The sequence below is a fragment of the Erigeron canadensis genome, chromosome 9 (genome assembly GCF_010389155.1).
Source record: "Erigeron canadensis isolate Cc75 chromosome 9, C_canadensis_v1, whole genome shotgun sequence".
Taxonomy (NCBI): Eukaryota; Viridiplantae; Streptophyta; class Magnoliopsida; order Asterales; family Asteraceae; genus Erigeron; species Erigeron canadensis.
Window position 1 is genome coordinate 32641609 of NC_057769.1, and position 27065 is coordinate 32668673.

Genomic DNA, 27065 nt, shown 5'->3' on the forward strand with positions numbered 1-27065 from the left:
ATGTCTACTAGAAAAACTGACTATAACAAAACAGGTCAAATAAATATAAAAGTAACACACTAACACACATCATGCATGCATGCATACATACATGTACTGATTATTTCAGTGGTTGGACATCCAGACTTTTGTCCAAGAGGTCACAGGTTTGAGACTCTCGGCCTGCGATTGCCCGCCAGGATTTTTTCCTGGCTTTCGTGGAGCTTTTACCGGGTAGGGCAGGCGGGGTGGAGGGGATCGGGTAGGTCCACGATATCCAGTCTGGATACCCGTAATCTAGCCTTTGCTTTTCTAAAAAAAATAAATGTAAACATATATTAATGTAAAGGGTTGGGTATTGTAAAACAAGTATTAAAGTAAAACAAATAGAACAAGATCTTGACCCTTAGATTATGGTTAAACTGATGCATAAAGATTCATGAAGCAATTGATGCACGATGATTTTTATGATACACGGTGGTTTTCAGTGAAGAAAATCTATTGTTTTATTTGTTTTACTTTAATACTTGTTTTATTTTACCTAAAACCTATATAACGTAATATAGGATAAAGTTTGCTAGTTTGCATATGATAACCTAATCTGTTTATTTAAAAAACTATCTCTCCCCTACAAGTAAATAAAAGTCATTTATAAGAGTATTTCTAATCATAATAAGCTTTGATAGCTTTTTTTGTTTGTCATATCATTAAACAAAAATATATTTATGGTGAAAAATGTTAGTAGGGACGAAATTGTAAAATATATGTAATAACCACCTAAAAGCAAGCTTAGAAGGGATAAAAAGAAAATTTAAAAGGACTTAAATTGAAAATTAATGTAAAAAAACTATTGGTGTAAGACTTGTTTGAAGAAAAAAAGTCTTTATAAAATGTTGATACCATTCGGTTAAATGACTTAGTTGATAAATAGGCTGAGAAACCCTACTTTTTTGAGCAATATCAATTATCCTTTTTTAGTGGTAAAAAAAGTTATATGAAAAGTTTTATCATTGGAGTAATAACTTGTTTATAGGTTAAGGGTAATGGAATAGTTATCTGGCAAAAAAATAAGTTATTAAGATTTATTATCATTGTGGATACTTTTAGGAGAAAAAAAAGCTTTACTTTACAATGGTAAAAAACTTTTAAATAACTTTTTTTTATATATAAAAAAATAAGTCTTCTATCAACCTTCCATTGAAGGTACTCTAAAGTGTTTAATGGTTATATTTCTCTTTTCCTTATCTTCCAATCAAACTTATGATGTGTTATTCATTTATATTCTTTATAAAAAAAAAGAAAAAAATAAAATGATAAAACTTATTATCATTGTGGATACCTTTAAAAAAATAGTTTTACTTTATAATAATAAAAAGCTTTTGAATAGCTTTTATATATAAAAAATAAATCTTTTATCAACCTCCCATTGAATGTCCTAAAGTGGTTAATGTTTATATTTCTTTTTTCTTTATTTTACCCGTAAAACTTATCGTGTATTCTTTATTTATATTCTTTAAAAAAAGAAAAAAAAATGATAAGATAAAAAATATAAGAGAAAAATCTTTTCAAATATGAAAAAATTTTATTTTTTTTTAACAAAATTAACTAAAAGTTCTTTTCAAATTATATTTATTCATTTTTTTTCCACCTTTAAGAAACTCAAAGAAGAGAATTTGTTTTAGAAGCTTTTCAATTACTTTTCTTTTTCCTCTAGGGTCTTGAATGAAACTAGGCGATACATGGGTCTAAATATGCAAATAATCTTCGCCATTACGGAAATCAAACACCGGCATACACCCCCATAAATCAATCGCATAAATTCCCACAAATTTAAAGATCAATTTCGCTCCCTTCTTTTTCTCCAACCCAAAAAACAAAAATGGCGACTAAAATCACTCTAAATATCACTTCGATTCTCATATTAGTATTAGTTTTACAATCTCTCTTAATCCTATCTTTTTGCTCCAATCAAGACCCAGTGGATGTACTTAAAGGTACCAACTTTTTATTCTTTCTTGGATATTTTGTTTTATTTTATTATTATACTTATTATTATTTTGCCAAAAGTTTGAGTTACTTTAATTTGAGAACTGGGTTTTTGTTTAAATTGTGTTTACTATTAAAAAGTTTGTTTCTTGATGTGCATTATGTGGTTGGTTAAGGTTAATAATGATGTATGAAGTAAAAATATGCTAAATTTAGGGTTTTTTTCTATAAATATGTTTTTAATGGTTAATTGTTATCGGTGTTTTAAATATGAGTTTTTGATGGTTAATAATGTGTTTCATACTCGAATATGTTAAATTTTTATAGACTAGTACGCCGAAAAATGCTGTACAAGAAACTAAACGCCCCCAAAAACAACTATCAATTGCCATGTGAAACATTTTTTTTGTGTGTGGGACTGTGGGCTATAGTTAACAAAATCCTTTTCATATTTACACTTTTACCATCAGGTTTGTTTGGAGGGACATGTGATTTTGTGGTGTTTGGGTGATTAAAATTGGTTTTTAGTAGCTGATTTACTTTAAAAAAAAAGTACTCGCATTTTTAGTGTTTTCTTTTGTTGAAATTTTTGGGCTTTGTGTGTTTTTACTTGACTTTGTGGTGAGGCACATGCTAGCTTTAGTGGGTGATTGGTTAATGTTCGATGCAAGTGGTGAAGTTTCTTATATAGATCTTAGGAATTATGATTTTTTAACATTGTCTCTTTTTTTAATTTAGAAGTTGCCTTGCGTATCTAAAAATTGTTTCCGTTTTGTTTTTCTGAACAAGTGATGGTTTTTATGGGCAAATACAACATATTGTTGAAATTTTGCTTTATTTCCTTTTGAAAGATCGTATATTGCATGATAAGGTTGTGGAGTATTATATGGGAACATGGGGTTTTTTCCGTTACTTGACTTCATACTATCATGTTTGCATCGAAATATAGGTGATGCATAGTAGATGGCTGGTCCAAGTTTAATTTAAGTTGTAAATTATTTATTATTAAAGCATTACTTTTAATGTTCATGGGCATACAATTTTAAGTGGATTTGATTTTCATTCTGTATGCTTTGAGTCACATTAGCATGTTGTTTAACCCAAGTTTGGTCTCTACATATACAGGGATGTATACTATGTGGGTTCTCTCTTTAGGTCATGTGGAACAAGGCTGTGCCACCCTGCCACTTGTTTTTTTTAGAACGGCAATATATATTAAATTAACAAAAGGAGTCTAGCAAAATACTAGACCCCCCGAATACGAAGAGTACACTAACAAGTACATTATCTAGAATCAATCAATACACGACCCTAGATACTTCTTGAGACTTGAACTGCGAGGATTACAGAAAAGGTCAAAAAACTCGCACCACTTACAGGTAGCCACTTAGTTATCCATGTGATTGTATTTTTAATGTGAAAGAAGGCATTATGTTCTACCATATCCAGTGAGATTGTCGTTTCGAGTAAAAGTCAATATATGGGCTACAAGACCACTGAATTAGAGTATGATGCATTGTGTAATCATATCACTTGGCACTTAGATTTGAAGTATGGTTGAAACACTAATTACTTTTAATATCATTTGCAAATGCAGGCATTGATATGGGACATCCGACTATTGATGTTAGCCTCATACCAATTCAGGGATCTTCTAAAGGATCTAAAGATGCTGAAGCCTGCCAACGTGTTCCTGTACATGGCATCTCCAGGATGAAACTTCAGAGTTATGCTAAAGCATATCGAGTTATGCTAGTTCCTTCGGTAGTAATCCCTGATAAATGGCACAATAGGATACAAATTTGTTTTCACGGGTAAGTAAGAGGATTTTATGTTTCAGTCTTATGCTTTTGTTGGTAGTTGTTAGAGACTGCAACATGGGTAGGTTAGATAATGGGTCAAAACAAGTTTGACTGGGATTAGGTGGCTTTGGTAGGGTTGGCTCTCACCCACACAACTTTCTGATGTCCACTTTTTTGTGTAGATATTGAGTAGGTGATTTTGATTACCAAGACCATATTATTACAAATTAACTTAATTTTTTGTATACGAGTTAGGAGGTTGTTTACGCTAAAAATACACTATTGGAGAAGTTATAAACAGTTTGACACGTTTTCCTTTTTGCTTATGTGACTCATTCAACACATTTAAAGAAAGCATAACCTAAATCAAACCATTCATAGGTAATGTTTGAAAAGCCTCATGTGTAGTGGTTGTCTTTGTTATTTTATTTCCCACTTCATTAATCTTTGAGCTAATTTGCAGGAATGCTTCTCTTGGTTCATGCCAGTGTGAAAAGGATGATTGGAGAACTATTCATAAGGGGTTATGGAGTTCCATTATGTCACCTTATGAGCAAAGATTTGTTGATGTGAAGTTTGTTGATGGCGTTTCCGGTTCTGTAACAGTCACGCTTGATGAAGGTCAGATGTTTGTCTACATTTATCAAGCCATCATTTTTGCAAGTATACATTTTTTTTAAAGTGTATATGTATTTCCACAAAGTTTTAAGAATGGTTGATTTTGGACAATTGATGCCAAGTACTTGTTTTTTAAATTAATATTACCGCACGGTGGAACCCTGTCCAAAACTGATAGTTTATGAATCTTATAGTGTCTTTTTGGCATTTTTACAAGAAAGTTTATGAGTTTGCAAGTAAAGGTCAATCCTGATAGTTTAAGAAGTTGTAATCCTGTCTATATGTGATCTTTTGACATTTAGTTTGTTGTACTCTGCAGTGTCACAAGGATGGCGCTACATCTTGCTTATAATGGGAATTGCGTTACTATTCTTGGCACCTACTGTTAGCAACTGGGTCCCATTTTACTATACCAGTTCTATGGCGATTGGAGTTTTAGCTGTTGTTCTCATACTACTGTACCAGGTACATCTTAACAATTTTTGCCACATTAGATTTTGCCAAATATACAGAGTTATGATATGTTTTTATATATTTATATGGCCATTGGAGTTCTAACAAATGGTATTCTATTCGTTCACTTGTTTGAATAATTATATTTCTTAATTCTTACTATACGGTCTTTGATATTGGACAGGGGATGAAGTTATTACCTACTGGCAGGAAAAGTGCCTTCTATTTAAGTATGTATACATCACTGGTAAGTGTCCTTCAACTCTTCAAGTTGCATTCATCTCCATTGCGCAATAAAAATAGAGTATTATGTTCGAGTTTTTTGCATCAGTGTAATTACCATATTAATAAGCTTATTGTTATTTTGACTGTGGCCATTGTTTGAGTAAAATAGTAAATACGTCGATCAAAGGTGTATTGATCAATCTAGATATGCTATATTGCTATTTTATATGTATGCAAAAGCCTTAAGTATGAAGTTTAGATAATTGGAGTTCATTAGTAATAGTTAGAAGTGGCAGAATGGGCAGAATAGGTAGTTCAATGACCAGTCTCTCTATTTTAAATGTTTATATAAAAAATGGATGTGTAAATATTTTAACAGAAAGTATATTATTATAGTAATACTCTAAATTTTTTGAGCAAAGTGATTTGAGAGGTCGGTTGCACTAAAAGTACATCGACTTTTAACCTGTTGCCCATTTGACCTAGTTTCTGTTTCAGCTATTTGTTGATCATAGCTGTGATGGTTATATATTGCCACTCTGGTATTCAAGTTCCATTATGGTTTTTGTTACAATGTTGTTTTTTACTTTGTTTTCCATCGTTTTCAGCTTGGTGCAGGATCTTTTCTTGTTCACTATGTCGCAATGTTTGTCAATTCAATACTTGCAAATTTTGGATTCAGTCAAGAGATGCAAAACCCGGTAAGTTTTTCTTTAATAAAGTGGAGGCATGTTGTGAACCAATATGTCATGATTACTATTTATAAAGAATTGGCACAGAGGTAATTCTGGATAAAAAAGCTTACCATCTAGGTATATATCGTATTCCAGTACGCTCAAAAAGATATATGCCCATAAAATATGGGATGGTGGAGTATTTTTTTGAATTGAAACACATTTACGGGACCAAATAAGATTTGGTAAAGGGCAACATTTGATAATTTTGTGTTGTTGGTCATGTTTTTAAGAGATAAGTAAATTGGACGCACAGTTGATGTATAATAACTTACTACATTTCTGGAAGATTTTGTTCAGCAAATTTTGTTATTTTTTAAGAGACAGTTACAATGCTGATTTTTATTGTTCACAAAATGTGTTAGTGACAAAAACAAATTTTGAATAATTTACTTCAATGAGGTTGAGGTTTTCTAAACCAAGTTAAAAAAACATTTTGTATTTCTTTCTTTAGTATTAAATACAAAAAATGCTCTTTAAATGTTTATTATTTTAGCTACCAAACACAAAACACTACAGTGTTTACATTACCAAAAAAGAAATAAACATTAAAATATAAGCAAGGTGTAAATGCTACTAATCATGACCTTATCATGTGGATGTATCTGTTTTTAACAGTTGTGCCAATTTTGCAGGTTTCGGTGTTTCTGCTGCTTTCAATCATTCTTTTAGGAGCCAGCCTCGGTTATTGGCTGGTGCGCAAATATATTATTTCAGAAGATGGAGATGTTGATGAGGACGTGGCCCTATTTATAAAATGGGCTATGCGTGTCATTGCAGTCACTTCCATATTCCTGGTCAGTAATGTTCATTTGATCACTGTTTATTTTGATATGCCTAGGTCAAAAAGCTGAAGCATTTTCTACTCTTCGTGTTATACTATCTTTCATGTGTAATTTTCTAGATTGAAGTTTGTTCCTCGGACTTTCTTAACCTTTTGGTTCCTTTTCAGAGCTCTATTGACACTCCATTGGCATTGGCAGCAGTCGGGTCATCTTTGGCACTATATTATGCAATTAGTTCTATTCAGTGGTGCAATGATGAGTAAGTTCTATATTTCCCTGCTTTTCTCTTGTAACTTCCTCTGATGTCAAATTGAGGATAACGTGACAGTATTCTGATTTTTGGTACCTTTGTTAAACAGCAAGTGTGTCTATAGTCCTAAATTTTGATCATCAAAAATTATTAAGAGCACAAGTATTATAAGTTGCTTTGTGGCTAGCTATCATGTAGAATTTACATGTCTTTAGCATACGTGACCCATTTATTCCGATATCTTCTTCTTTTGGAATAATGTGTAAATTGTCCACCATGTGTTCAAAAGGTTGTACTAAGCCCACCCAAATATCAAGTGTACTTAGCGTGACAGGCCGCCCACATATCAGTTTTGTTTTGGAAAATTGTAAAATAGCAAAATTCATGAAACTTTATAGCTTTTGACACATCTAGAGCTGTAGGCTGACAGGACGATTTTTGAATGTACTTGAAAAGTTCAATTGTATATGGATTGCAGGAAAACGTTCTAAGAATTTTAAGTGGAATTTTGTAACTTTACAAATTTATATTGGCAAAAGCTTTGAAGTTATGGGCATCTTAGACTTGTAATTATTTTTGTCAAGTTTCATGCTAGTTTTGGCATAAGCTAAACAATTGATACTTGGGTGGCCTAAAATGCTGTTTTGATATCTGAGTGACCTTTGTGGTATGTTAGTTTTGGAATTTGGATACTCGGGTGGTCTGTAAATGCATTATCCTTATTCGTTATAGCAAATAATGTTGTGGGTTTGATTTTTATCCTGTTAAATGTATGTTTTCGATTGTGTTTTGAAATTGCTTATCTTAGGTTTTAATAATCAGTTTTTATTGTTCTGATAAACCGATACTGTAAATCTATATTTTAGCACTTTAAGAGTCAAATAATCAATTTTGGACTAAATTTTAGTATTGGGTGCAACACAAATGATTTTCCGAGGGTAAACTAAAGCTAACTATGCATCCTTGTTTCCTTAACCAGTTGGATGTTCCAATCACTAACAATTTGGTCTCTCAATCTTTAACAAACATATAGCAATGTCCTTTATAGTTCTTATCTGCTAGCGTATATCACATAATCACTTTCTAAAACGCAGATATAAACAGCTTTGTAATGTCAATCATAGTTTACGGAGTTGTAAACTGTTCTTTATTCTTAAATTGCTTGTTCGAAGTAGTTGACCAACTGAATTGTAAGATCTTGTTGTCCGACCAATATGCTATTATTTGATGTAGGGTTCCAACATCATCCAGGAGACTGAAGCTGTGGCAACATAGTGGACAAAAAACACCAAAAGTTGGAGGCGCTGAATTCCTTAGCCGCCCCAAAAAGTTTAGCCCGTTGGGAAGTCCATGGGACGGTCCAAGAAATTCGTTTGCCTGGTCTGACTCCCCAGTCAAAGGTACACACCCCATAAAAATATTAACATCTTTCTTTATTGGCAACTTGTTACACTATATTCATACAGTATCCATTTTGTCGCTTGATGCTATCTTTGGGAATCATAACTGAGAGTGGATACTAGAGGTGGTAAAATGAGTGGGTAGTGGAGTTGGGTAACAGGTTAACTATGGGTAAAAAGATATACTACTTCAAATTCAAAGCTACGCTATTCTCCGAATTTTTACTAATTAAAATACGCATTCTACTACTAGCTGGATGCCTGGATGCCCATGTGAACCCTTTTTTTCTTATTTTTTAGCTTCAATTTTTTTTACTACTTTGACATGTTGATAAAACTTACTAGTTGATGTGTACATAAGCAAGTAGGTCGACATTGCTACCTCTAGTGGACACATCTTTAGATCTCCCATAAAATTTACATCTTTTTCTTTCTTAATCGATTTGGGACCAAAAAACACTTGTCCATATCAAGAAGTTTGCAATGCCTCATTTCTTGAGAATTGTCTTGACAAAAAATTACCTACTTTCCATTATTGACAAAGAGACTGAATACTTTTCTTAATCCTCCTTCTGAATATTGTAACTACTCTTTTTCATAGAAATAAAAATGATAATATTTGTCTGTTTCACTTTAGTTATCAGTTATCACTACATTAGTTCATCGTTATTAGCACAATTTGGTCAGTATGGTCATTAAATGTATTTTGATGATGTAGGTATAATCAATGCATCAGTAGATAGAGGGTCACCCGGAAGTCAACAAGATTTTTACTCGACGTTTCACAAGACCCCAAATAGAAAGAAGTTCTCCAAGAAAGAATGGGTGGAATTCACTGAAAAATCAACCAGAGAATCGGTTGCTGAGCTGGCATCTACCCCTGAATTCACTGAATGGATGATCAATAATGCCAACAGAATCAAACTCCTTCCCAACAATGGATCAGATGATGATGGAAGCGGATCAGATTCTACAGATGGATATGGGGTAAAGAATTCAAAAAGATCTCGTATCTTCAGCTGGCGGTAGCTACAATTCACCGATTTTCTGGTTTTGGTCGGGGTTGATGTACTTGCGATTATCTTAGAAGTTTTAGAGATGAAAATTTGTGTAGCTTCAAGTCTTTGTTCGTCTTCTTGGACTGTTTACCAAGTAGAGTTTGCGGTAAGCTTTCAGTGGAATGTATATATAGTTTTCATTGTTTGATGTATAAGTCAGTAGTTTAGGCTGATTTTTACTAGTGACTATCATAGCAACAAACCTTACTCATGTGTTTACTGTTAGATGATTATAATGATTTTCTTTAGTGATATAAAGTTCATTTTGACAGGTTTCACACAGTTTTCTTCATTTATTATTAATGTTAGAAGTTATCATAAAGGTTTAAATTCCAAGTAACAACAAATCTGCCATCTTTCTATACTTTCCTACTTTGCTGCCGTCTGTTATTTGTCTTAATTACTTGATTCAAGTATGAATTCAGTTCCCTAACTATAACTAAATCATGCAAATAATTGCAATTATTGGTACGAAAGTACATATTGTTTGGTAATTTTGACCATGCATACAATATCGCAAAAAACACATATTTTTTCATACAAACAAACAATTCTAATCAAACATGCATATTTTCTTTTTGATGCAAAGGTAATGAAGAGCTTCTACTACATCAACATTTTATTTAGCTCTTTGATAAATTTCTCCATTGTAGAGTTTGGCAAGGATAAGGATATCATGATTCCAGATTCACCTTTGCTGTTTGTAGAAGACACGTAGTAACTGAAGACATCCGGGCGGTAAGCTAATTCCCCAAAGGCAGGCCCTCCATAAGTTGCTTTCCCCCACCCGAAATCTATTTCATCGAATCCAACTCTGGTTAGGTTTGAGATTGCATATGTGGAATCATAGTTGTAAGATGGCCGCCCTCTAATAACCAATACGTCAATTGTTGACCTGACAAACTCTTCGGATACACTAGATTTGGCCTTCCTCACAAGTTGTAATGCATGGGCTAATGGTTTGTTTGACAAGTCTTGAGCTGTTGAACTCGCACATGGATGAACGACACAGTTTCCATAATATCCTACAGGAATAGGAGGGTTCAACTTAGCACGTGCATTGACAGCAAACATAAAACGCATCTCTTGCTCAGGATTAGGTTCTAAGGCAATCGTGCGACAACGCCATATACTAGCTGTTAGTACCTCATAAGTAGTACAATTTTTTATATCATCTGGAACAGACCTACGAAGAGCTGAGACCTCGGAAGGTCCAAAGAAAAATGTTTTTGGGGTCATCTGATCATCCATCTTCATGTGGGAGTCTTTGGGGTTCGTTTTTTCCTTATACTCGGGGTGAATAAATTTCACACATGGCGGGTCTCTTGCAAAAAGCAACTCTCTTTGCCAAACGGGCAAAATGGATGGTTGAGATGCACCTTGGGCAATTTCACCCAATGCAATCAGGAACTGTGCCGCTCCTTGCCCGTCACACATGGTATGATTCATTCGTGAAGCGAAAATAAAACCTCCACATAAAAGACGAGTCACCTATAAACAAAAGATTAATCGCTGAAATGATATGTAATTTAATGATAATTACATGACTTTTTCGATTATATATGATTCAAACATAAAATCAAAATGTAATAAACTTGAAAAGTTGATAGTAGTAGTATACCATAACATGATGTTAGTATATAAATCAATAGTTTCATGATTTACCCAAACAATATAGTCTTTTCTTAGACACTCTTACAGTTGAGTCCAAATTTACCGTTTAAAAATAAATTAAATAAGCGAGCAAACGAAACAAACAAACAGGGTTTTTCCTTTTTAAGTTATTTGGGATGCATGGGTCATTAAATGATTATATATATAGTTTAACTAGAGTATTCTATAATCATTTCTAAAGTTTTCCCCATCCCACCCCAAAATTTGTTTACCTAAGCAAATCTAAACACAAGATTTTTGGTGAAAGCATCAGAAATCTTGAGTGTTTTGAGCAATTTGTTATTAAACACCTTTTGTTATTTATTTTATAATTATTTCGGTTCTACATGTAACTCTTCTTGAGTAAGTTTAATGATACAAGTATATATAAATATCAATCTTGGGTTGAATCAGTAATTCAAATGAAAGCTAGAGTAAGAGCTCGAGAGCTAGGATGAAAGATAGGAAGGGATATTCTAAAGGCACAAGCGTAAGAGATAGAAGGTTGTCTTTGAGGATAGGATAGTCGGACAAGGAATACAACTTCTTTCTATAGATAAGATAAGTTTGTAACTTCAGGTCGAATCACTAGAATGCATACTATTCTGAGGGTAGGCATTCGTCGTCCCTCAATCGCTTACTAATATGCTTTATCTCATATAGCAGCACTCTAAGACCCTTTTTCCACCTTACTGGCTTTAGATAAGGGTCCCAGATCGTAACATAAATTTCATTGTTGAAGGTACCTAAGCTTGATATCAAAAAGCTGAAAGCATTAAGAATGAGTTTTTTTTAGGATGATGCAGAAAATGCCTTGGTTTAAATGGAACTCTTTATACATAACCACATACATATATCTACACAAGTATTTGATATTGATACTGATACAACCTTTTCTAAAAATCAATATAAAATACTTTTGTTTAGTAAATATATGATTACTTTTTACATTGTTCAAATCTTTATTATCTAATAATTATAGTTATAAATTATATATAATGATATTAAATATTATCCTATCATTTTTATTTTTTCATTCTTACTATATTATATACTCTTTTCCTCTTATTTTAAATATCATATTTTGACTTTTTGAGTTTTTATTTTCTTCAAAGTTTGACCATATATAAATACTTTTGTTTATGTTATATAATAATTGATAAAAATGATATCAATGAAAATACATTTACAACCTAATATATGAATTTTTATGATAAAGTACAACTCCTTGTTTAACTTCACAAAAGTTAGTTATATTTTGTTGGTGAGAAGTCTTATACTAGTGAATTAAATACACAAAAGTTAGTTATATTCTGTTAGTGAGAAGTCTTATACTAGTGAGTAAAATACGCAAAAGTTAGTTATATTTTGTTGGTGAGAAGTCTTATATTAGTGAATTAAATACACCTGTATAAGATTTAAACTATGAATAAATAAATAATATATGTATGATATTTTGAAAATGGGTCTACCATGATGGCCCCACACAATTAGGGATGAGCATAAAGCCCGGAAACCCGAAAACCGGCCTAAGACCGACCGAACCCGGACCTACCCGACCCGGACCGGATGCCAAACGGTCCGGTCCTTGGTTCCTAGTTTAAGGTATATTCGGTTCTCGGGTCGGTTCGGTCCAAACCCGGTAAAAACCCAGAGACCGAAAAAACCCCGGAAATAACACTAATATGTATGTTGTGGGTATTGGGTTAGGCTTTTCTCGTTTTTATACTGATATGTATAAAGGATTCGCCAAATCTTATCTATAAAAATTAAACTAATAAGTTTTAGTTTTAGTTTTGGAAAACTAGACGTTTCCCTCTACCTTTCGATCTGTCGATCTGATCATACACACGCACTGAATATTTAAATACCACTTAATATTCAACTTAACAAAAAAAAAAAAAAAAACCTACCACAATCTTCCTTCATTTTTTTTTTCTTTCGAAAATCATATTACAAGAACAATGTCATGGAATGAAATGGAAATTTGGAAATGTAATTTTATTGTTCTCGTTCTTCTGTTTCTTTTGGTTACATAATGTAACTTAAATTCTGCTTTGTAATTTTGTATTTTGTTGATGCGTATTTTGTTTCTTGTTTATGTTGATGTATGTCACATACATATAGGTGGGATGAAGCCCAACTTTTATAGCCCAACAAAGTTCATGTCAAAAAACGGGTCTAATCGGGTAGAACCGAGACCGAACCGATAATTTTTGGGTTAGACCGAACCGAACCGATCACTGATCGGGTCGGTCTTCGGTTCCTAGTTTGTGCATTTTTCGGGTTTTGGGTTTTACCGGTCCGGGTTCGGGACCATGCTCATCCCTACACACAATAAATGCCAAATATAAACATTAATGAGTATGGTTATACGACTCAAGTTTTCAACATATTGCATGCAATATTAACTCCATTTGCCGCCGCCTCAAAATAAAATAACACACACATACAATGCACAATAAGATGGGAAAATGAAAAGCTAAACTTATGTCACAGACTAGTGTTTGAAATATCAGCCTTTAAATAAGGTTGTGCATGACCCAATTTGTGAGGTTTTATCTTAAGATTTAGACAAACCTAAATAATTGCTTTGATGTTTTTCTAAACCAAACTATCCATTATAATGTGTCCAACCACACTAGTGAGAACCAATTAAGTTGGTTTGACTTGACTAGTTTAGTGATTATCTTTTAAATTTCAATAGAATAAAACTATGTAGTAATGTAAAATCAGTGACAAGTACTCATATTAAATACTCTCCACGTCCTAATTTTAATGTTGAGATTTGACTTATTGAGTTTTTCTTCTCTAGTTTTGACCATAAGTATTTTTGAATGTATTATATAATATCTAATGAAATTTATATCAATGAAAAATATATCTAAAACTCAGTCTATACATATATATTTACATCATTTATTGTATAACACACACGAAACAATTTACGATCAAAGTTGCGAAATAAATACTTCAAAAGTCAAAATAGAACATTCAATTTGGGACGATGAGTATTAATATTCATAATATAAAACAATATTAAAATCTGATTAATATCACAAAATAATAAAATTATAAAAATAAGATTATGTTTACATATATTAATCTAATGCTTCGGTTTGATTTAAATGGTTGGTTTTACCTCTAAAACCATAAACTAAACCATAAGAACGGTTTAAGGAGAAACCAAACCGTGGGTCTAATTTTTTGATGCCAACCCACCAAACCATCCGACTGTTTTGATTTAATCGGTTTAGCTGGTTTCAACCAAACCATGCACATCCTTACCTTGTTCCAACCGTCTCATGCTATATGTCGAAAGGTAAGCCACCTAAGGGAAGACCGGTTGTGTCAATGCCCGATTTTGGTCATCTGGCAAAGTCTAGTTTAGTTTTGGGAATGACGAGTATATTAATTTTACAAAGCTTCTTGACGAACATACCATCCATTTCAAAATTTATACCATCGGTACAAAGTTTTCCAAAAATATGTCCTTCGTTTCCTTGATGCTAATAATGATTATATAGATATATTTTAGGTAAAATAAAACAAGTATTAAAGTAAAATAAATAAAACAATAGGTTTTTTTTCTATGAAAATCATCGTGCATCATGAAAATCATTGTGCATCAATTGCTTCGTAAATCTTCGTGCATCAATTTAACTATGATCTAAGGGTCAAAATCTTGTCTTATTTGTTTTACTTTAATGTTTGTTTTACAACCCCTAGATAGATAATAATACAAGTATAGGGGTTTGGTTTGTATTCATGTACCTATGCGTTTTAGATTATGATTTAGACGAACATAACTTAGAGACATTCACGTACTTAAGATAAAAAAATTAAACAAAGATTTAGCCACTTTCGAATAGCTTACGAATAGTTTCACCTTATGATAGTTTGACTCGTTAGTTTTCTTAATTACGGCACTTCGTTGTACAATTTGAAATTTTTATTTGAACAAACATTATAATTTGGATAAGGAATTTTATTGGTAAAGTTAGAGAGATATTCACCATTAAACTAAAATCAAATGTCAAGATTCATATTTGTTTTTTGAATCTTAACCCTTGATAATTTAATGGTTAAAGATTGTCTAACTTCATTTATAAAGTTGATACAACTTTAGAGAATCTCTATCCATTAGAACCAAAGATTGCTAGCTAGCCAATACAAAGATGGGAGATGATATTTGAACGGTACGGAGTCAGAAAACTTATTGCAAGGGGGCAAATTTAGAAGTTGTATGTTATAGTCATGATTAGTCCTCAAATATTTAATGCCTAAGGCGAGTCAGTTTGATATGTTATACTATAATTTCGAAAAGTACACTCATTAATTAGTTTAAATATCTAGATGATATAGTAACTTTTAAACTCTATAGTTTTCTATATAATGATCTAGTTTGCAAGAATTAATAACGAGTACCAATTTACGAAAATTTAATTACTTTACTTACGAATTTACTTTAAAAAGCAATATATCTTTGTTCAAAATGTCAATATTCATTAAGAAACAATTTAAAAAATTAGCGTTTAGTTGCAGTTAACAATTTTAAGACTATGGTTATTTCAAAAGGAAAAAAGGTTACAGTTATGAACTATTGTTAATGTTTTAGTAGTTTTTCTTATAAATAAACGAGCATATTACCCGTGCGTTGCGGCGGATATGATTGAAAGAGTTTCGATTGTTATAGTCTTAAAATCTTTTAATATCGTTGATTACGATCTCTTCTTGATCTTGAAATCTTTTGATCTCGTTAATTATGACTTTTGCTTGATCGCGATCCATATTAATAGACGCTGTAACGCCATAATTCCCGACTCCATATGAATATGTTGTGTGTGTTTTAGGGTATAGAGAAGACAGATATTAATGTTTAATGTGTCTGCTTTTGATGAAGGCTATTTGTATTTATTGAAAGATATTTACTGGGAGAGAGAAGACTAAAGGGGTGAGAAAGGGCAAAAACGTAAAATTGCATGTCCCAAATCTTATAAACTTTCAAGATTAGTGGATAATTTTTAATAAGCAAGTATAGAAAAGCATACAATAAATTAAAGTCTAAGGGGCTGCTGATCAAAGATGTTGTCTATAAGACTAAAAATACAAACTAAAATGGTCATATATAATCATTTCACTAAAGTATAAGGATTTAAAAGAAAACAAAACCAAAAGTTAATGTAAACTTTGAAAACTTGTGGGCATCTTCCCTACCCTTATCCCCTCCAACACCCAAAAGCAACCACCATGAAAATATAAACTGATTGTTCATTGTGATTGACTCAAATAATAAGCTTTTAACTATCTAAAACATATTTTCGTAATTCTGTTAACATCTTTTTGGTTTCATTTATGTTTTAAAGGAAAATTTTCAAGCATACTTTTAGACTTTTTTAATTTTTTTACATTATACTAAAATGAAAATGGGGCAGTTGCCCACATTGCCCCAAGATAAATCCGTCCCTAAGTATTATAACTATTTTAATCCATTGTAAATCTTTGAACATATAATAACTATAAACACATACATGAGTTCAATTGGTGTTATTACTTAAATTAATAGCGTGTCATGCATGTGTCGATAAGAACTATATTGTATATTGATTTAATTAGTATATTGGTAGTTTATATCATTTTAAACATACTATACGGATGTTATATATTTTTAAAAAATCTTTCATGGAGTAACCAAAGAGTAAGCGCCCAGCTAGCTAGTATAGCTACCTGAATTAATAGCAACGGGGAATCGAGAATGCCACTAGAACCAGGGACATCATAAAGGAGTTCCCCCAAACAAGGAAATGGCGGATGAGGCCTGCTTTCTCCAAACTCGTCAAGAGTAACGTCTGCCTCCGCTTCAATAAACAATGCACCCTCGGCGGTGCAGTCCACCATAAGTTTCCTGCCCGAACCTTCCTTTAGTCTGCCAGCAAAAGGGTAGTAAAACACCAGCACCCTGGCTAAAGCCTCCCTGATCACGGTAGCGGGGTTTTTATCTTCCATTTCGGGATTCCTAGGAAAAAAATGAATTGATCGAACCTGGCAGCGAAGTTCATCTTGATCATCAATGTCAGATAGTAGCTTAAGCTCTCGATGTGTGGGTTCTGCTGGAGTTATTAGCTCGGGTGCTTGTCTACGAACCACAAAGGTGTTGTTGGGTTGCAGCATTGTGTATGTTTTTGGTATCCAAGATTGGTAATGCCAAATATATAGTGGTGCAGTTTTTTTTATTTTTTTATTTTTTATAATATACGAATACCAATTATACTACCGCCACCTTTTATTATTATATCAACGCGTGTAACTTAATTTATGACAAATACAACTATCTCATTTTTTATTTATAAACTAGGAAGTGTATATCCTGCATTCCTGCGTTGCGAGATTTCAGTTATCATATTTGTGTTTATTATTGATGCGGTTTTTGTTGCGGGATTTCAGTTATCATATTTGTGTTTGTTATTGATGCGGTTTTATATTCGGTAAAAAAAAGTTTAGGAAAAAAAAAATAACAATCACTAAAAATCAAAAGCAGAACCAAAAGCACTAATATTATAGATATGTTTTATTACGATGTTTGTCATATCGAATTTATATGTATTTAAGAACAATACTACTGGTACGCCGTAAAATATTCGATATGAAACATATAGGTTTGTTTGTATAATAAAGTCAAAAATAAAGAATATAGAAAGAGAAAAAAACTAAGGGTAAACAAACTCAAAATAAATGTAAGAGTAATGCCCAAAAGTTTATGACGTGAAAATATATAAAAGTTTCTAATATATTAGTTCTATACATAAAAGAAATAAAAAACTCCGAAGAAATCAAGAAATACAAATAGAAAAAAGTTCAAACAATATCCAATATGCCAAATACGAATAGTGATGCGAGGTGTAAGATGAACGAATGAAATAGTGTCAGCGCCCAATATATTAGTCAAGAACACAAAACAAAAGTTGTGCAAAAACGAAGAAAAATCTGATTCGATATGGCAAAATCCGAATAGTGCGAGGTTTAATATGGACGAATAGAACAGTGTCAACGTCCAAATAATAGAACCCGAACGGGATCCGATATGATAAAATACAAATAGTGATGCGGGACGGAATATAAACCAACGGAACAGTGCCACCGTTCATAACTTTGAGGCTTAATGATATTGCAATATTTAAATAAATTTTTTTTTAGTAATGGCATTGGATAATACCAATATTGGTAAACATACAGCCATGCGATGATACCGCTACCGACAGTGTGAGACACGGTGTGGCAAAGAAACAGAGCAAAGTTTGCCGTGAATGTTGGAGTGTGGTTCGAGGAGCATATAGTTGTTCCATTTCCCCTCCAACGGTCCAAAATTTTTTATTTTAATATGGAAAATGATATATACATCAGTATAATAATCTACCTATAGCTTTCATCACATGAAAAGTGTATTCCATACATTTTCTCTTTTAATCTCTTCCTTTAATGGTAACACTTGACATATTCATTTTATTAGGTTGATTTATTAGGTTGATTTTTCATTTTCTTTTTCATATTTTTTTCCCGCTATTTTCACATATAACTATCTCATAACCTGGAGATTATTAAGTGATTGAGAATGTTGGATGATTAATGAGTACCAAATGATACATGGATCATGAGGTTTCATTCAATTACCCAACCAAAACTATCTCATTTTTAGTCCATTTCAGTCTCGGTTAACCCAAACACGTACGACCACCCAAGTTTCGGTGTGGGCATCATTTTCGGTCTAACATTCCATCATTTTTGGGTTCTGCCAGGTTGGGCTGGGTTTGGGCCCGATCTCGATATACAGTTCAAAACATGAATTGCATCTGTAATGGGTTTGTAGGTGTTTTGATCAGGCCCATTTAGAATGGCATCTGTATCATCTTCAATCTTCCGTCTTTTTACCATATACTAGGAGTTTTTTGAGTCTTTTATGAAGAAGATTTTATAATATAACGGAGTATTTCCATCAATAAAAAAAGTACAGGAGGAATTACACATTGTTTGGTAATTTAGACAATGTATACAATATCACAAAAACAGATATGCAAAACAATATATTGGAATGATTGATGAGTTTTTTTTTTTTTTAAAATAAAAAGGGCTAATTAAGGTTTGGAAGAGCTTCTAGCTAGTACGTTATTGGACATATATCAACATTTTATTGAGTTCTTTCATGAATTTCTCCATTGCTGCTTTTGGTAGGGATAACGATATCATGATTCCCGATTCGCCTTTGCTGTTTGTAGAAGACACCAAGTAACTAAAGATTTCTGGGTTGAAAGCAAATCCCCCAAAAGCAGGCCCTGCATAAGTTGCTTTTCCCCACCCGAAATTTATTTCATTGAATCCAACTCTAGTCAGGTTTGAGATTGCATACGTCGATTCAAAGTTTAAAGACGTCCACCTTCTAATAGCCAATAGGTCAACCGTTGACCTGACAAACTCTTCGGTCACAATAGATTTGGCACTCATAACAAGTCTCAATGCATGGGCTAATGGTTTGGTCGACAGGTCTCGAGCTGTTGACCTCACTAATGGATGAACCACACAGTTTCCGTAGTATCCTATTGGCAAAGGAGGGTTTAACTTAGCACGTGCATTCACGGGGAACATGAAACGCATCTCTTGTTCTGGATTAGGTTCTAAGGCAATGGTACGGCAACGCCATATACTAGCGGTTAGAATCTCATTAGTAGTACAAGTTTTTATATCATCTGGAACGAACCTACGAAGAGCTGATATCTCGGAAGGTCTGAAGAGAAATGTTTTTTGGGTCATCTGATCATCCATCTTCAATTGGGGGTGTTTGGAGTTGGGTTTTTCCTTGTACTCGGGGTGATCAGTAAAATTTACATGTGGCGGGTCTCTTGCAAAAAGCAACTCCCTTTCCCAAACGGGCAAAATGGATGGTTGAGATGCACATCGGGCAATTTCACCCAGTGCGATCAGGAACTGCATAGCTCCTTGTCCGTCACACATGGTATGATTCATTCGTGAAGCGAAGATAAAACCTCCGCATGAAAGACGAGTCACCTGTAAACATAAGATTAATATTGTTGAATTTATCTGTAGTAAAATGATAAGATTACATGACTTATTTTCAATATGATTCATACATCAAATCAAAATGTATATAACTTAATAGCTACTATTAATTAGTAGTATACCATAACATGATTTTAATGTTTCTGATTCACATATAGAAGAAAATATTAAGTTATCAAATTATAATATTTCTAGATTTTTTTATAAAGCTCGGGACAGAGTCAAACTCAACTAACTTACAGGAATTCGACTCGTTTAATGCCTTAATAATAACACTTGGTTTTTCCATATCAATTTCAATGTACCCTCGGTCCCACTCAACACCAAAAGTCCTCCTCAAAGAATGAAAATAAATATTACAAAGGTTGTTTTGTTAGAAAAATTAGGAAAGAGAACTCAATTATTATAACTTTATCGTAACTTTATAAGGGAAAGTAACCATACATTACATGTTGGGTTTTCAAATAGTACGATGTGATGGGTGTTAAACCCAATTCTATTGTTCAAAGGCCCAAGCACTTCGGAAGTCATTGTAAAAGGTTACGTCGTCAATTGAATGCCACGTAATAAACTTGATGATAAATAAAAGACTCCTAGCTTGTGGTTCTCCTTTAATTTGTTTTTGCATAGTAGAATACAAGAACTATATTTTTTATATGTGTGATCTATATATATATCAATGATTTTCTATACTTGTGTTATAATTACGATAGCAAATTTAAAATTAGACACTAATATGATTGCTCAAATATATACTTTGAACTTCTGTATTAAATTTCTACTCTAGAAATAATTAGTAACCAAATTAAGAGTATCTAGGTGAAATTAGCTAGCTAGCTTCACCTGAATCAATAGCAACGGCGCGTCAAGAATGCCATTGGAGCCAGGGATATCGTAAAGGAGCTCTTCAATACAAGGAAATGGTGGATGAAGCCTATCTCCAAACTCTTCAAGAGTAACGTCTGCCTCCGCCTCAGTAAACAATGCACCCTCGGCAGTGCAGTCCACCATAAGTTTCCTTCCCGAACCTTCCCTTAGCCTGCCAGCAAAAGGGTAGTAAAACACTAGCACCTTGGCCAAAGCTTCCCTGATCACAGCCGCGGGGTTTTTATCTTCCATTTCGGGATTCCTAGGAAAAAATTGAATTGTTGGAACCTGGTACCGATGCTCATTTTGATCATCAATGTCAGATAGTAGCTTAAGTTCTCGAGGTGTAGGTACCGCTGGAGTTATTAGCTCGGGTGCTTGTCTACGAACCTTAAAGGTTAAGGAGGTGTTGGTTTGCAACATTGTTTAACTTTGTGTTTTGTCGAGGTGTGTATGTTTTTGGTATCCAAGATTGATATTTATAGAAAGTTCGGGCCAATGGATGCGGGATTCTAATGAGGGAGATATTTAGTTGCACATATATTTCAAGTCTCCATCGCCTAATAATACCATGATACTAATTAATGAAACGGGTGAATGGAAGTACTCATCTATTTTTAATTTATTTGTAAGCAGGATAACCCGTAATCGCTTTTCAGACATTTACCAATCATCCATATATACATGGATTGGTACATGAGGTTTTTGGTTCAAATCCTAATGTAAGTAAAATATTCCCATAATGGTGACATAGGCTTTTTTAGTATGTGTTTCCTCTGAAAGTAAAGTTGGGTATATGAAAATGCATGTTACTGATCCCAATAAAGTTGCCGTTAAAAAAAAAACTTTTAAAACAATTTTTCCTAGGCAACTTCAAAGTTTATCTCGAGAGCTTTAGAACCTAAAACTTTTTATGAGGAAACAAGACATGAATCGACTATTATTCTTGGTAGGTAGTGGTTATCAGGATACAATATATATATATATATATATATATATATATAGGGGTTGGGTATTGTAAAACAAATATTAAAGTAAAACAAATAAGACAAGATCTTGACCCTTAAATCATTGTTAAATTGATGCATGAAGATTCACGAAGCAAATAATGTACGATGATTTTCATGATGCACAGTGATTATTACTGAAGAAAAACATATTGTTTTATTTGTTTTACTTTAATAGTTGTTTTATTTTACCTAAAACCTATATATATATATATATATATTATATATACTAGCTAGTAAAACTACCTCTAAGTTATATAGAAAATAATAATGTGATTTAAGGAAAATATTTGTGGAGGCATAAGTTTGTTCATATAAATCTTTTTATATCAGACAACTTTTGTAGGACATCCAAGTTTGTGTTTTGTTTTGATGTTTCCATTTCACTAATTCTGACTAGGCCACCACCTTTGTGGTTTACTTAATTACAATAAATTCAATACATGCATAAAAGAAATTTACCCAATTAGTTAATGTTAAATTAACAATGAGAGAAGAAAAAAGAAGATGATGAAATCTTATGATAATTCAAAAAGTGAAGCTAGCTAGATTAAAAGCTTCCTTAATGGTGTCTTTGATGATAAAGATGGTTGGACTTTTAAATTTACTAGATGCAATGAAGTCATTGATTTATCTGATTAGGCATGTTGTCAAATTTCTACGAGTAATAATTCATTTCTATCGGAGAGAGTCCGCTAGAAAGCACTTTTGACGACTAAATCCCCATTGAAACCTGTGGAAAAAAAATGCTACTCTGATAAGTCTCGAATCTTAAGACCTTAGGAGAGTAAAATTCATCCTGACTCATTTTCAGGCAAACTAGCTAGTAACCAACTAGCTTACTTAAGTGAGTTGATTAAAATAATTTTAATTGATATATAGTTATTTTTATAATTCACAATTAAAGATGATTTGTATTACTATTTTTCTTCTTCTTAACATTAGGATATCAGTGTTATGAAAATCTTTTTGATTATAAGATGATGATAAGTGTTAAAATCAAATGATAAATTAAGAAATAGAATGAGTGAAATCCACACATATCATCATACTATGATTTTAGGCGGATTTTTAGGCTATTAAATAGGATGATATATCATTTCTCTAGTGTTATTTTATACTCTCTCCGTCTCATATTAAATGTCCAATTTTGACTTGTCAAGTCTTTTTCTTTCAATTCTGACCAAATATATTTTTGTTTGTATTTATATATTAGTTGATTAAAGTTATATATCGGTGAAAACTATATTTAAATTCAATCCGTCAATATATTTTACATGAAGTGTATTATAATACAAATAAAAAAAATTATGGTCAAAATTGAAAGCATAAGAATTAATAAGTCAATTGAACATTTAATATGAGACGGAATAAATAAGTTTCTAATAATGATTTTGCCGCATTTAAGGGGTGTTTGGTATTGCGATTACAAAAAATTTACATTTTCGAAATAGATTATGCGCTTTCAAAATTGCGTTTTGAAAAATCATGAATGTACAAACACTTTTTAAAATTATTTATGTTTACAAACGTAATAACCTGATAATTAATCAGTTTAAAATGCAATCACAAAGACCTCTTAGTAAAACCATACTTGGTTGGCCTGTAAAACTGTTGAATGTATGAGCGGCCAATAAAAACAAACTTGTACATTTGGTGGCTTAGACATGTATGATCCTTATATTTTATTTATAAATGTATTTAAAAGTTCAAAGTTATATCGTAATTTAAAAGTCGAACCTAAGATCCAGGAAAAGAAAACTAAAAATACATGAATTAAATGGAATGATACAATAATTTATATGACGCCCGTTTGGCACTTAAATTTTCCAATAATCAAACGTTGCATCTAAGCCATGTATAGGTTTATATATTACGTATAGTGTTTAGGGACCAAATATATATCAATTGTTGGTCCATACTTGGTGTATATGTGCCGGCAACTACCTATACACTATGTATACATCTATACTTGGCGTGTAGGTGCCAGTGATCACCTATAAGTATATATAGAACTATTAACTATATGCCAATTTATACGTACGTCAATCATAACATATATGATGTATGTGAGTGTTTACTTAGATATTTATAAGGTATTTCAATATTTCCCTTGCAACATGCACTCATTTACCTATACGCCAAGTATAGATGTATACATTGCCTAGCCGGTGATCACCTATACGTAGTATACAAGTATATGCCAATGTATACGCCAAGTATAACATATATGATATATATATATATATATATGGTAAAGTTATTTTGAGAACCCTTTTTTTGTGAGAACCTTTGAGAACTTTTCAAATCAAACCCAACCGATGATTGTTCTTTACATGAAAATTGCTTTTTGACTGTTTTCTGAATAACTTATGTGTAGTTTTGAAGTTTATAATTGTGTGGGGGCATGGATTATCATCCGTTATACAATTATGTGAAGATTTGGATTCTTGATCACATGTGCACGAATATTGCTATGATCACATGTATGCAAGTCGATCACATGTAATCATAGCAATATTCGTGCACATGTGATCAAGAATCTAAATCTCTACATAATTGTATAACGGATGATAATTCATGCCTCTACACAATTATAAACTTCAAAATTATACATAAGTTATTCAGATCAAAAAACAATTTTCATGTAAAGAATAATCATCGGTTGAGCTTGATTTGAAAAGTTCTCAAAGGTTCTCGTAAAAAAAGAGTTCTCAAAATAATTTTTCACTAAATATATATATATATATATATGAGTGTTTATATAGATATATTAAGGTATATTTCTGTAGCTAACACTTGTTTAGATACTACAAAAGGGTCTCCAAGTTGATAATTATTATTTGCTGTTCGAAAGTGGAAAAAAAATGATAATCTATAATACTTCTCATTTTTTTAAAATTTCAATTCATAATTTGAAGTACCTAAAATACCTATTTTCTTTATATACTAATTTAAGCATCTTTAGCTAATAGACCTACAATACCCTTAAATCTCAACAATTCATTTTCTTCCCTCTCCTCAAATCTCAACCACTCATTTTTTTTTCTCTCCTCCATAAATCATTTTATTCATCTAATTTTATTTAAAATTTTTTATCTCAAAAACCGCATATCGATAAATTATAAAAATTGTATGAGTGTTCTTAAAATTTCATGCTCTTTCATTAAAAATGTCATTCGATATACTTTCGACAAATTTTTAAATGTGAGTGCGGAGCCCGTACAGATAAAGCATTGGACTATCACACTCTATGACTTATCACTTCCTATGACCAATCACCCCTACCATCTCACCGTCGCAACGCGCATACACTTTCCCTCATTATTATTATATGTGAAAGCAAATTTTGTGAAAAGATGTGGTTTGGTGGGTTTGTTATCAAGCTTTGCGAAAAAGATGAAGTCAACTTGCATGTTGTATGGATATGGAAATTCAGGGATGAATGGATGATGAATCAATTTGTGGCTGGAATGTCTTAAGTGTGGGGTTGTATTTTAATGACCTCTTTTAAGTTTTGCAAAAGAAAAAAAAAAATGCATCTACACACCTACGTATATCGGTAATTAACTTGTAAAAAACTCCATTGCTTGCATCATTTACACATATTATTAATGGGAAATGTTGCACTTGATATGAATCATTATATCCATTTTACCAATTAACTCGTTAAAACTTCAAGCTAGCCCAGTACAAAACAACACTCGATCAACAACGTGTTGAAAACTTGAAATGATTGGCTTGGTTGGTAATATACGAAATATGGTCTGTATAACTTTGGAGGTGCCTAACTACACCAACCAATTGTTGACCAAAGTTATCACTCACTATAGAGCTCTTTGTAAGCTCATTTAGATCATCCCATCACAACGTACATATGCATGTAGTCATGTACTGATCATGTACGAAATTTTATAATTATTCTATTACATCATGGGTTCGATCCTCATCTCATGAAAATATTGTAGGGTCTTTTCTACCATTTAGTTAAAATATGGATGCAGTCTCTCTATTTAGGTAGAGATAAGGTCTGCCTACATCTTAACCTCCCTATACACCGTGTAGGTATTGGAACTTAAAATCCATGAAAAACAACACTAAGCAATTTCTTTCTTTCTCCTTTTCTTATCCGAGTTATAAAGCTCAATGTGCTCTATTGTTTTTTATAGATATTTTAGGTGGTTAGCTTTCTAAATATATTAGTAATTTAATTTTAATAGTTTTAATTAAAAATTTGTTTTAAAAATGGTATGACATAAATAAAAATTACTTACAAAAATAATTATTTATGATTGACCGATAATTTATTAGGATAACTTACTTTTGCTATTATTATTATTATTATTATTATTATTATTATTATTATTATTATTATTGTGGTGTCTCACACCCAACTTGAATGAAAAACTCGTCACCTCTTAATTTTTTAATTCATATAAATCCTTATTATTATTACTGCTGTTGTTGTTATCATTATTATCTGACCGAGTTATTTACGTGGACATGCTTATGTTTTTAGACTTAAATTTATATCAACGTTTATTATATGATATATAATAATTCACCTCAAGTTCTACGGTTGTTTTTACTGTATATAGTTTAACAATAAGAAATAAAATATAAAAGTGCAACGCACAACTTTGTATCATTCCCAACTTATTTTCCACCCGTTGCTAAATGTTTCAAGATTTATTTTTAATTTAGATAATCAGATGCTTAATTAATTACAAGAATTTTTGAGGTTCACCTTTTATTCCTTTTACTATATTCTAATTTTTTTTTCTTTCATTTAATTTAGGTTCATATTTTGTTACAGTTAATCATTATTATTAAGTATATATTTATTGGTTATTTTGGAGCCTGATCATTGGGGAAAAAAAAAGCAAACAAACAAAGTAGTTTAAATGCAGAAATAATTATTTGGTTTTCTGAACAAGTTGGTCAGTGAGAAAAAGAAACAAATTTTATTTTTCACTTTTTATTTAGCAAGAAAAAAACTTTCATATTTTATTTGATTGAACAAAAGAAAGAGCAATTAAGTTTGGAGTTTGGCTTTTGTTTATTTATTACATATTTTTAACACATGTAGTTTCACTTACATAATTCTTATTTTGTTATTATGTTTTAAAATAGTAGCGTCCAAAATAAGAGAAGAGTACAAATGTAAGAGTTTAAGTCT

At 32.1% G+C, this 27065-nt stretch overlaps 3 protein-coding genes across 3 annotated transcripts; 1 reads left to right on the plus strand and 2 right to left on the minus strand.

Moving 5' to 3' along the window:
- Positions 1–1687: 1687 nt before the first annotated feature.
- LOC122582510 lies at positions 1688–9568 on the plus strand. Its single transcript, XM_043754914.1, has 10 exons — positions 1688–1973; positions 3563–3779; positions 4231–4388; positions 4705–4850; positions 5023–5085; positions 5672–5764; positions 6433–6594; positions 6750–6841; positions 8066–8232; positions 8951–9568. The coding sequence occupies exons 1-10, from the start codon at positions 1859–1861 to the stop codon at positions 9259–9261; spliced, it is 1524 nt and encodes a 507-aa protein (XP_043610849.1). The 5' UTR covers positions 1688–1858; the 3' UTR covers positions 9262–9568.
- Positions 9569–9896: 328 nt separating this feature from the next.
- Positions 9897–17114, minus strand: LOC122583605 (benzyl alcohol O-benzoyltransferase-like). The gene is made up of 2 exons (XM_043755991.1): positions 16671–17114; positions 9897–10781 (listed from the first exon to the last, which is right to left on the minus strand). Exons 1-2 carry the CDS (start codon positions 17112–17114, stop codon positions 9897–9899), a joined length of 1329 nt encoding a protein of 442 aa, XP_043611926.1.
- A 1850-nt stretch (positions 17115–18964) lies between these two features.
- Positions 18965–21340, minus strand: LOC122582139 (benzyl alcohol O-benzoyltransferase-like). Its single transcript, XM_043754496.1, has 2 exons — positions 20856–21340; positions 18965–20000 (listed from the first exon to the last, which is right to left on the minus strand). Exons 1-2 carry the CDS (start codon positions 21300–21302, stop codon positions 19104–19106), a joined length of 1344 nt encoding a protein of 447 aa, XP_043610431.1. The 5' UTR covers positions 21303–21340; the 3' UTR covers positions 18965–19103.
- Between the last annotated feature and the right edge of the window lie 5725 nt (positions 21341–27065).

Excerpts from the sequence above, each read along its gene's own strand:
- LOC122583605 (XM_043755991.1), bottom strand. The coding sequence starts at position 17,114 with ATGCTGCAACCCAACAACACCTTTGTGGTTCGTAGACAAGCACCCGAG. Across the intron at positions 10,782-16,670 it reads CCCCGTTGCTATTAATTCAG|GTGACTCGTCTTTTATGTGG; the intron begins GTAGCTATACTA and ends TTTTGTTTATAG.
- LOC122582510 (XM_043754914.1), top strand. The coding sequence starts at position 1,859 with ATGGCGACTAAAATCACTCTAAATATCACTTCGATTCTCATATTAGTA. Across the intron at positions 4,851-5,022 it reads TTCTCATACTACTGTACCAG|GGGATGAAGTTATTACCTAC; the intron begins GTACATCTTAAC and ends GATATTGGACAG. Across the intron at positions 5,086-5,671 it reads TAAGTATGTATACATCACTG|CTTGGTGCAGGATCTTTTCT; the intron begins GTAAGTGTCCTT and ends CATCGTTTTCAG.
- LOC122582139 (XM_043754496.1), bottom strand. The coding sequence starts at position 21,302 with ATGTTGCAAACCAACACCTCCTTAACCTTTAAGGTTCGTAGACAAGCA. Across the intron at positions 20,001-20,855 it reads CGCCGTTGCTATTGATTCAG|GTGACTCGTCTTTCATGCGG; the intron begins GTGAAGCTAGCT and ends TTATGTTTACAG.